The sequence below is a fragment of the Solea solea genome, chromosome 21 (genome assembly GCF_958295425.1).
Source record: "Solea solea chromosome 21, fSolSol10.1, whole genome shotgun sequence".
In the NCBI taxonomy this organism is placed as follows: domain Eukaryota; kingdom Metazoa; phylum Chordata; class Actinopteri; order Pleuronectiformes; family Soleidae; genus Solea; species Solea solea.
In genome coordinates this window covers 11,502,628-11,514,504 of record NC_081154.1, presented here as the reverse complement: position 1 = coordinate 11,514,504, position 11,877 = coordinate 11,502,628, and the positions used below count along the sequence as shown (strand labels likewise).

At 41.5% G+C, this 11,877-nt stretch overlaps 1 protein-coding gene across 1 annotated transcript; it reads left to right on the top strand.

Moving 5' to 3' along the window:
• The first annotated feature begins 8,446 nt into the window (after positions 1-8,446).
• Positions 8,447-10,476, top strand: six3b (SIX homeobox 3b). Its single transcript, XM_058620764.1, has 2 exons — positions 8,447-9,212; positions 9,707-10,476. Exons 1-2 carry the CDS (start codon positions 8,518-8,520, stop codon positions 9,843-9,845), a joined length of 834 nt encoding a protein of 277 aa, XP_058476747.1. The 5' UTR covers positions 8,447-8,517; the 3' UTR covers positions 9,846-10,476.
• Positions 10,477-11,877: the final 1,401 nt, after the last annotated feature.

Genomic DNA, 11,877 nt, shown 5'->3' with positions numbered 1-11,877 from the left:
TAAATGCACTGTATTGCTACCATGTGATTTGCTAATTGGATGTTTGCATTAACAAGCAGTGGGACGGGTGTACCTAATAAAGTGGCCTGGTGAGTATTTATCCAGAGCAAGATGCCATAACACATCAATAACCAACAAAGTGTGGCAGAGATTGTTCATTTTGATCAATTTGCAACGAGTTAACTAGGGAAAAATCTAAATCCCATCAATATTTGGTGTGACCTCCGCTTGCCTTCAAACCAAATTCACTTCTCACAGGTACACTTGCACAATGTCAAGGATTTTACGTGATTATAGACAGTGTATGATTAACCAATTATACCAAACTAATGCTAATGATCATCATTTCCATCTGTAGGTTGAAACACAGTCATTAAGTGAAACAGAAATAGCCGTGTAGGAGGCTTAAAACTGGGCGAGGAGCAGTTGTGGAAGTGTGTTTATTCTGGAGCATGTCGACGACCCCAAACAGTCGACCCGTTTCGGGGAGGAGAAGAACAACAACATGGAGTCTTGGAAGTGATGGTATACACAGACGCCTGATCTCAATATCATCAAATGTGACTGGGGTGACACGAAGAGACAGAGGTCTACATCCACAGAAGATCTGTGCTTAATTCTCCAAGATGTTTGAAAACCAGGTATGTGTGCAAGTGCACCTGGAAGAATGGGTGATTTGATTTAGATTTTTTCTTTTTCTGTTACTCACTTTGCATTTTGTAAATGTATGAAAAAAACATTAAGAATTTATATTTATGAAAGCATGTTTTTTTTTTTACTTCACAGCATTTTTACACCTCCATAAAACTTCTGCACAATGGTGTGAATTACTTCTATTGATCAATGGATTTCACTACACAGTCCAACATAAAAAAAACATGCAGACCGATTTGTCCTATGGAGGACAAATGTTTGCATTTTTTTTTCTTGAATATTTTTGCCTCTTCATTATGTGGGGCAAATATGAATAAAATACAAATGTCGTTTTTCAAAAAGGCTGCTTTGACACCTCCCACACACACACACATAACCCCCAGTCTAATCTGTCACTCTGTCATAATTTGATCACAATCCCTAATCATAATCACGTCGTATCTTAAAGGTGTTCTCAATCTGGAGTGGGATTATGGGATTGCGGCACGCACAGGATTGTGTGCACTAGTGTGAATGAGCGGTCCAAATATATAACGGTGATATGGTGCTGGTGTGCATGCTGTCTTTTTTGGGGAGGGGTGAAATTAATTTGATGATGTTGGAGTATGGACTGTTTGATTCACCCACTGAATCCACACTAAGCCTAAACAATAGTGACCTGTTAAAACTGTGTGTGTGTGTATGTGTGTGTGTGCTTCATCTTTAATCTCTTTCACTTTAATTTGTTTTTACAGATATACATGACCATGGCCAAACCATCGTGTCTTCATCAGGCAAAGTGTCTTCAAACGTCTTCAGTCAGGAACAAAAACCCTTCAGCTAACAATAATGTGGATTTATTCAGCAGCTTGTTACGAAAACAAACGTGTGTGAGATACGTACTCGTACTGTTAATATTTATTGTGCATCATTTCAATTTTAAGACTTACTGTTTGTTCTTTGAACCTAACACATGCAAGAAGTTATTTTATGGACATTTACTCCCCAAACCTGGCTGTCACCATGACAACAGCAGTGTTTTTATTTGTATTTTTCAAATCAAACCTTTAGTTTAGGTTAACTGTCAATTCTAGCAACAGAATCTATTTGAATTAATTCATATTTTTTTCAGAATAAAAGCTCTGAAATTTAACAGATTTGTTAAATTGTCTGCCAGACCAGATGCTGATGCTGGCAGGCCAGTTTGACCAAATGCTGACCACTGTTATATTCCATCGTGATATCCCCTATAAAAATATTAGTGATGAGAAATAGTTCACAGAACTTCAAAATAAAAGTGTCTGCGTTGATATGGAACAATATGTAGTTCACAGTATAAAATACATTTATGTTTTGAAATGACTCTAAACCATTAAACAAAACAAACAGAAATAGCTCCCTTATAACTTTTCACACCTAATAGTCCGCTACACTCAGTTGGGGGTTGCAACATTCAGCCGGTTTGAGGTTGTTTTCACACTGCACTTTAGTGAAAACGAACCAAAGCTTTTGAATAACGTATTCCCCTCCTCGGCTGAGGCAGCGCTGCTTCAAGAATTACTGAAGGAGAAGACAAGACAAACAATGAACAAGAACACTCGCTCATTTATTGGTTAATGCAGGTCAACTTCTGTTTTCCTCCACTAGGGTTTGATGAAGAAGGGCTGGTGTGGATGCACCCCAAGTGACGGGCCACATGAAATCGGGTGGCCACGAGTTTCTGCCCTCTGAGCTAAATGGCTCAGTCTTGTCTTGATAACTGTTGGGTAGATTGCCACGAAGTCTGGGACAAATATGTATTTCCCCCAGAGGAAGAATCCTGCTGCCCATTCTCTAGCAGCATCTTATGTGCTTGGCCCGGGGATCGAATGCTGCATAGAAAGGGTTTTTTCTGCATTCCAGAAAGTTGAGAGCTGATCTCATTGTTGCTCCCAGAGCACTCTTGCATTTGCTGAGTTCGAGCCCCGATCAGAACAAGGGCCTTTCTGCATGGAGTTTGCATGTTCTCCCCGTGTGTGTGTGTGTGAGTCGGGGGGGTGGCTTCTCCGGGTTCTCTGGCTTCCTCCCATAGTCCAAAAACATGCAATATGGGGATTGCTGTGTCCCTGTGATGGACTGGCGAACTGTCCAGGGTGTGACCCACACCTATCACCCTATGTCAGCTGAGATTGGCACAGCTCCCCCCCGCGATCCTCCTGTGGAGGATGAAGCAGAAGAAAATGTATGGATTATGCGCCCAGAAAAACAGGCACCTCACAACCGATTCTTAGTATTCGTGTGTGCAAGACGCTGCATGTGAACAGCCCGTAAACAAATCCTTTCCATGTCATGTCATTGTGAGGTCAAATTCTTTTTTTTATTTCATCTCCATTTTCATTTACACCTGTGAACTGAGCACATACCCATCAGCCTCAGCTGTACCGAAGGTTGCACGCAGCCCAGTGTTGCTATCATGACTGCAGACTTATGCTAACTATTCATCCACCCCGTCCCTGACTCTTGTTCATCCTTTCATTTGAATGGCTATAGCAGCCTCTATAAGAAAACCTCCGAGCTTCTCAGTCCATAACCTACAACCTGCAGCTGCTGCTGAGGCTGCAGCCACCTCAGAAAGTGCATATGCTCGGAGCGCAGATGTTACAATATTTCTTTAATATTTTTGTATTTATTCATTCCTCTCGTGAAAGGACAGCGAAGGTGTTCAGTGCCAGTGTTGCGCTCTCTACATCTGAAGGTCAGCTGACCCAGCCGACCCTGAAAAAAAAACCACGTATGCCAAGAGAACTGCCTTCTGAATGGCTTTGTTAGCCATGAGGAAGAGGTGGTGTTTCTCTTTCTACTCCCGTTGGTCTCCTGTCTTTTTTCCTCACCTGCTCCCCTTGCTTTTCACTTCACTTCACTTCTTCCTCCCACTCCTGTCTTTTCACAGCGAGGTCGCTGCTGAGACCTTTGGTGACCAGGTGACTCGGAGCCTCTGAGTTTGATTGTAGCGCTGCAAATGAGAGTTTAAAGGAGTGCAATTTTCATACATGGTGAAATATAAATACTGATGGCTTCCTGAATTATGTGTGTGTGTGTGTGTGCGTGTGTGTGTGCGTGCGCGCGTGTGTGTGTGTGTGTATTAAAGCATATGATTTTTTGAATGGAGTAATTTAGCAGATGAACGGGTGGCCATTGTTAGAGGGATAATCTGGCTCTTGCTGCTCAGATACGTTAACATGCAGCAGATTAGACCAGATTACCCCCAACCACACCAGACAGTACAGAGGTCAGCCCTCCACCCTTTCCTCCCTCTCTCCCTCCCTCTGTGTAAAACCAATAAGTAAAAACAGGATCCTCTCTTCACTCATTCTTCATTTCATTTCATCCTCTCTCGGCTTGTTTTGTTTATTCTCGTATGATTGCGCCCCGTTTTTCATTTGTTTCATCACATCTTATTTCTGCTGTGCCTCCTACAACCTTTATATCTCACCCTAGTTGATATATTCTCTCTTAAATTTCAGCAGATTAAACACCACCTTCTGTTTTGTGCTGTACTCGCCGGCAGAGAAAAATATGAGCTGAATCAGCCCAGTTTGAATAATTGTTTCATTAACAATTTCACATGTTCATTTCCTCAAAACTAAATGAACAAAACGTGCACTTTATAATATAGGAGCGTCAATAGAAATAAATCTAGTGTATTATTGCTTCATTTAATTCGTAATATAATTCTTTTTCAGTAGAAGGTGCATTAAATAATTTTTAGGTACTGTTAATGTTGGATCAACATCCCACCCTGTTTGTAACATACACAGGAGGATTCAGTCAATCAGATTTTGAAACTTTTTGTTTCAGATGACTCTGAAACACACAGTCTTTCCTCTTTTAAGTTTGCATGCACATGTGTAAGTGTATTAGCTGTGTGTCTGAGCATCGTGTATCCATGGTTACATTAGAGATTGTGCACCTCTGCCAGATGTTTGTCCAGGCTCCAGCTGTTTATATTTTTTATTTATATATCTCGTTCAACGCTATGAATTGAAAACACCCCAAATAGTGACATGGCTCTAACGACAAACAGGGTATTTTTGATGTAATTGCTTTCTTTAGGTTTAAATTGTTGATCAAATTTAATTCCAAATGTGTGTGTTTCTTTTGCACAAACTTCTCCCCTCCAGATGTTTCTCTCGGCCCACACAGCTGGACTAGACGTCAGCCCAATAAACACGGCAGGATTAACTTGGAGGTGCTGGGTTACAAACCAATCAGCGTGCAGGATTAGTTGCTCAGGTACAGTTACTTGAGTACCTGTCGTCCTCCCTCATGTTTTTTTGTGACGGAGGTCAAGATGTAGTCAAATGTGTGGTGACCACACACACACACACACACACACACACAGAAACACACTCACAGAGAGAGAGAGAGAGAGACAAAGAGAGCATCATGTAAAGTACATGTAACCCATCTTTCCTTCCTGTGGACCTGGAGTCTTACTAAACTCTTTTAACGTAATGAAAACAAGATTAAATGCATTAGATTTGATGTCGCCGTAACACCCTCATAGTTTTGGATCAACTTAGAAAAAAAACACTGTAATTCACTTTGACGATAACATAATAAAATACACAAAAATGACAGATTAAAATAAAACCTCCACCTAAATACAAAATCCCACCAAACTATAGAGAGTCTGATGAAAAAACCCTTAGAGTCACAGAAAAGTACAACTCAGTGTGTTCCTAGATAACGAGGATGAAGTAGAACAACTCAAAATTAAGTCATGGGATGATTTTTACAGCAGCTTGTGAAATAATTCACAGAGAAACAGAAGGTGGGCAAAGTTATTCTGTAATTTGACGCCCCTTAATCTTTGCAACAACTCTTAGAGCGCGACGTTTCAGATCATCCTCCCACTTTCTCATTTTTAATTTTCATCCTCTTTTCTTTGACACAATTTACCTCCCTCTTTTTTTTTGGGGGGGGGGGGGGTCCCCGCAGACTCTCCTGGAGACCTGTAAGAGCACAAAAGCACAACAAGGACTCAGGAAGTGATTAGTGGCTTAACGAGGAGGAGGCTTTCGGAGGGCGAGTTAGAGGGGGGAGTGTATGGCCTCTTCCATAGGTGAGGGGGTTAAAGTTTCAGGGCTTAAGAGGTCACTGTTAGGTTGTGGAGAGGTTAATTAGGAGCAAGGCTTTTGTTTGTGAGGGGATAGGGAGATGCTGAAGTGATTCACTTCCTCACCGCGGTCCTTCAGCCACCCCGGTGGTGTCACTCACCCTCTTTTTTCTTGAGCCAACTCTGCGTTCCCCCCTCCTCCCCGCTAATTGTTCTGGAGGTGAAAAGAGATGTAGCTGAATTGAAGTAATTGTCACCATTAAGACACTTGTCTCCTCGTCACCACACACACACACACACACACACACACACACACACACACACACACACCTCTAGAATGTGTCCCTGTGTGTGTTTGCTGTGTGTTCTTCCTGCCTCGGCGAGAAGAATGTCTTTTCAACTTGGAAAAGCCCTGGCCATGACTGTCGCTCTGAGTGTGCTGTGGGTGTTTGTCCATTGTTCTGCTGTTACGACACATAGAGGAACATGCTGAGGTCCTCTCCGCAGACTCAGGCATCTCAAGTAGACCAAGAGGGGGATCTCAGTGTGAATGAGACAAACAGAACTGACACTGAGTCTGAAACCACTTTCTTGGCCGGAGCATGCATTTGTGAATTCTTTTGAATCACCTTTGTAAATATTTTCTCCCTCTGCCGTCTTGCACCTTCTTTCTCACCCCTGTACATTTAGAATTGAAACTCTGTGAATTGACACCAAGGCTAGAACTTTTTCAGCTCATGCAGACACATGATTCCAAATCATTTTTCTACTTTCCAGGCTCCTTCAGCTCAGTTAAAAGCTACAAAGATCTATAATAACAGATTCAAAACACTACCACTGCCCTACAACTTCATTCTAAAGATGTCATTATTGCACATGTACTTACTAAACATACTGTTTATATTTCTTCAGTAATAATAACTATATAACTCTATTTGTAAGCAGGGACCAGATGCATCATCCAGGGTGAAATCTGGCAAACAACTCCTCACACTGCACCACATATCCGGACATCTGTCTCTTGGGGTAATTGGCATTAACCTCCTAAAGCAGGGTGACCCCTTTTTTCACACCCTACACATCTGCACTGGGCCATTTGTGGGAGTGGGGGTACACAACACGATCCAATCCAATCCAAATGAGTTTGTAAAGCACATTTAAAAACATCCGAGTCGACCAAAGTGCTGTGCATCGCAAAAATACATAAAATAGAATGACTAAAACACACAGTAAAAGATCAATAAAAATACAAGACATATTTATACAATTGGCAACATACACATGGTCAGGGAACGCCAAATAAGAAGTGGGTTTTTAGTTGAGATTGAAAAACGGGCAGTTTGGCAGCAAGTTTAATGTGGGGCACAATAAATATATAAAATAGTGTTTTTTAAACGTCTATATCCTTGACTATTTTTCCTTACCTGCTTCTTGGTTATCAGTTGTTGGGCCACTGTAGCCATTTTGATAAATGTGTAAATGCCAACTAGATGACTCAACATGTCATATAACAACCTGTTGAAACTTAAATTATCTTAATATTAACACTTATCTTTTTACTCTAGCCTTCAACTAGCTCTGTTTTAATTGCATTTTTAGTTCATTTTAAAGTTAAAACAGGGTTTTAACCTCTTCACTATAGCCTTTTCCTATTTTATTCCACCCTGTGTTGCATTTTACTGTTTTAGTTGCTTTTTGAATTTTATTTTCCTTTTATTGTGTGAAGCACTTTGAGCTGCAATCCTTGTATGAAAGGTGCTATACAAATAAAGTTACATTTATTTATTAAAAATAAACACATTTTTGCTATAAAGTAATTTAATTTAAGGCAAAATCTTTTTACACACACACACGGGCCTCTTTACACACACACACACACACACACACATGGGCCCGTGGCCGCCAGAATGTGTTAAAGTTGATTGAATATGCTTCTTCTCTATTAGACTAATGTTAGCTGATGGAGATATTGTATATGGGCCTGATGTTAATCCAAGGTAACTGAATAGAGCCGGATTGTGGATTAGTGTTGCTGAATTTATGGATATTAGTGAATAGAAAACTGATTAGAGTGATGGGGCAACACTTTGAGAAACATATGCTTTCAGCTCTGGATGATGAGATTTCCTGCTGTCACACTGGGTACAATCCACATTACTGTCATTAATGATGCAAGCAGCTTTACAGGAGAGCACCACGGTTTATTAGTCACATTTTGTCAGGCATTCATTTCCAAATAGTTTCTCCTTTATCATCATCAGCATCAGTGCTCCTTCTTCAGAAGGTGGTTTTAATGATGGGATGCCATATAATGTCATATAAAACCTAAACAATGTTACAGAGCAAAAACACAGTGAGTTAAAGTTATGATTCAGTTGAACCATGTTTAAAAGCCTATTGTAGAGAAAAGTGAGCCAGAATAAATTGTGCTATTTAAATTTTCTGTCTTTTCACAATTTTTTCTGATTTTCATTATTCATCTTTTTTTTTAACTGGTTTAATTGTTTTCGTAAAACCATCTGTTTCCCGATTTATGAACTAGTCAACATTAAAAGTGCAGCTCAGTTGGAACTCGGGTGTCCAGCCTGTGCACACAGGGACAGAGGGAGTGTTTGACTGACACTGTTGTTATGACAACCCCGCATCAGCTGCACAGTGACCAATGAGAATTGAGATTTAGTGTCCCTCCCTGACTCCCAGGTGAACTAAAGAGTCCGGTTTGTGTCACACTCTTTCCAAAACTCACTGCGTCTCTTTCCTCTCTCTGACTTTTCTGAAAGCACCAGATGGTTTTCAGGACGCCGCTCGACTTTTTCTCAGCATCCCGTCTCCTCCTGCCGCACTTCGCGGATGGGCCCCCCATCATGTCCCACTCCCGCTCCTCCGAGGACCCTCCCTCCGCCTGCGCTCCCGTGGCTCTCCCGGGACTGTGCTTCTCTGCGGCGCAGATCGCCAGCGTGTGCGAGACTCTGGAGGAGACCGGGGACATCGAGCGGCTGGCCCGCTTCCTCTGGTCACTCCCGGTGACCACAGACGGCCGAGACTCTATCTCTGAGCACGAGTCCGTGCAGCGGGCTCGCGCCGTGGTGGCCTACCACACCGGGAGTTTCCGCGATCTCTATCACATCCTGGAGACGCACCGGTTTACGCGCGCGTCGCACGGTAAACTGCAGGCGATGTGGCTTGAGGCTCATTACCGGGAGGCAGAAAAACTCCGGGGCCGTCCGCTTGGACCGGTGGACAAGTACCGCGTTAGGAAGAAGTTCCCGTTACCGAGGACCATCTGGGACGGAGAGCAGAAGACGCACTGTTTCAAGGAGCGCACGCGGGGACTTCTGAGAGAGTGGTACCTACAGGACCCATATCCGAACCCCGGGAAAAAGCGGGAGCTGGCGCATGCAACCGGACTGACACCGACTCAGGTTGGGAACTGGTTCAAAAACCGGAGACAGAGAGATCGGGCGGCAGCAGCTAAAAACAGGTGAGCTATGGAGAGAAGGCGACAGTTACACAAGAGTTGCTGAGCAACACATTCAGAAATAAACTGCAAAAATCCCTCTTCACTCTCTTTATTAACCACTTGTTTATTATTACTCACGCACTAATTGAAGTAATATCTTCACCACCAGCAGCCAAGGCTGTGCGTAAAAGGGCCATTCATGCGTAAAAGCGCATGAACGGCCATTCAGCTTGTAGGTTTTTGTTTTCTCTCTGTCAATGTGCCCCGGCCTTTTTCTTTCCCCTTTCTCTCCCTATAATTTGCTTTAGGGTCACTGTGTGGGGTCAGCCGCGCTGTTGGTTCAGGCAAACTGTTCGTGAATGGCTTTAATTGCTCACCATTCACGCGCTGTTGCTCTGACAGAGATTGTTATATTTCTTTGACAAAAATACATCTAATTTCTTTCTTTCTTAAATAAAATGCGTTTTTTTTTAACAGCGGGGTTAAACATGATATATTGTTGTCTTCATTTTTAGACTGCAGCACCACATGTGTCCAGATGGCGCGCGCGCTTTCAGTGGAGGTGATTGCAGTCCGGACGGGAGCGCAGAGCGCGCTGATGGCCAAACATTTCTTCTCTCGGTGACGGACAGTGACTCTGACTTGGATGTCTGAGAACTTAAAAGCTGTGAAATGGACCTTTAGTGGCCTGTGGTGGTCTGCCGTGGAGTTACGGAGAGAGGATGATGATGATGAAAAAAGGCTGGTCAGGGTTTTGGCTTGAAATCAACTTCATGAGTTTCATCAAACCAGAGCATCAGACAGAAGATGTAAATCATTCAGGTAATGTAACAGGTTTGTGTCAAAGCTACTGGTTTATTGCAACCATGGTGACCACCATCTGCACGTGATCACATCCACTTTTTTTTTATTTATGACCAACCTGAATGAACAGACATCAGACCAGTTGTGCTTTAACTCAGGGATGCTGGAAGACATTGGAGCTAATCACTCTTATTTTCTGTAATTGTGGGCTTTTCTTCTTCTTCTTTGTTGTTATGGAAGTAGTTGTTTCTGTGGACACCTGGATATGCAGCTCTGGACAATCACACCACACTGAACCACCTGCCCCTGTCTTGCTGTTTTGTATGTTTATGAATTTAGTTTATTGTTTCTTTACCTTGAATTTTACTTTATTTAAAGAGCGGTCGCCGTTCGGTCTGTATGTTCTGTTCAATTTCATTCTAAATAAATGTGTGTTTTTTTGTATTTTATATATAAATAAAATGATCTAATTTATGACTGAGATTGTGCCCAGTGTTTTAGTAACGTGTGTATGGTTTATAGCAGTGGTCAGCAACTGGTGGCCTGTGGGTCAAAACTGGCCCGCCAGCATCAGTATCTGGCCAAATGATTTTCCAAATCAATTATTTGCTTGTCTTCACAAAAGATAATAATTTCATATCAAGTTCAGAGCTTTTATTCTGAAAAAATATGAACAGTTAACCTAATCTAAATGTTTGGTTTGGAAAATACAAATAAAAACACTGATGTTGTAGTGGAGAGCCAGTTATGGGGAGTAAATGTCCATAAAATAACTACTTGTATGTGTTAGGCTCAAAGAAGGAGAGGTTAAGGAAGGTTAAGGAAACAAACGTGGGTTTTTGTGAAGACGTTTGAAGACACTTTGCCATGAAGGATGTTTTGGCCCAAATATTCAATTGCTAAAAAATTGGCCTTCGTCCACATTTACTTGCTGATCCCTGGTTTATAGTAACTGCGCCACTGAGACTTGTTTACTTGCTTTATTAGCAATTTATATCTCTATGTTTTTGTAACCTTATTTTCCAGTTTCCTCCCACAGTCCAAAAACATCCAGATTTGTGGATTAGACAAATTGGACACTCTAAATTGACCGTGTATAGGTGTGAGTGTGAGTGGATGGTTGTTTGTCTCTCTGTCCCTGGTGACCTGTCCAGGGTTTTTGCCTTATGTCAGCTGGGATTCATGTGGAGTATAAAGCGGTAGAAGATGGATGAATGAATGTTTTTGTAATCAAATAAAAGCATGTAAAAATGTAACTATACCCTCTACCACAAACAAGAATGTTGCACTTTTATATGTAGTTTTATAAGGTGTCGACAAATATCTGCTGTAAAAATGCATTACATACACGTGTGTATGAGTTGGACAGTTTGCTAAAACCAAATTTCAGTCACATTTCAGTCAGAATTTAAGAGACATAAAAACAACAAAGCTGATATCAGTATCACAAGTATTTTACTGTTTTTACAGAATAATATGGATTAAGGCTGTAAAGTCTTGTAAGAAAGTGATGTATTGCTCAAATTAATGGGCTTTTTTCTTTAAAAAAGAAAAAAAATCAAAAACTGAATCAATGCAAAATTGTGTTTAAAAACTCAATATCCTATATGTATGCTTCAAGATCTAAGTAAAAATGTAATTTCTTCTGCTTGTTAATTCATTCATCTCTCAAACAAAACTGTCCTCTATTTTACTGATCTGCAGTGAGGGTCGCAGTGAAGGACTCTAAACTCAAATGTGCAAATACACACGTACAGAGAGAGAGAGAAGATGTACCAGCACCACCTAGCGGTGGAAATGCAGATTGCGCACCAGCATTATTGAATGAGCGGTAAAATGCTTAATTTTCGTTCAAATCAGTATTGTTTCGTTCTAATCTCAT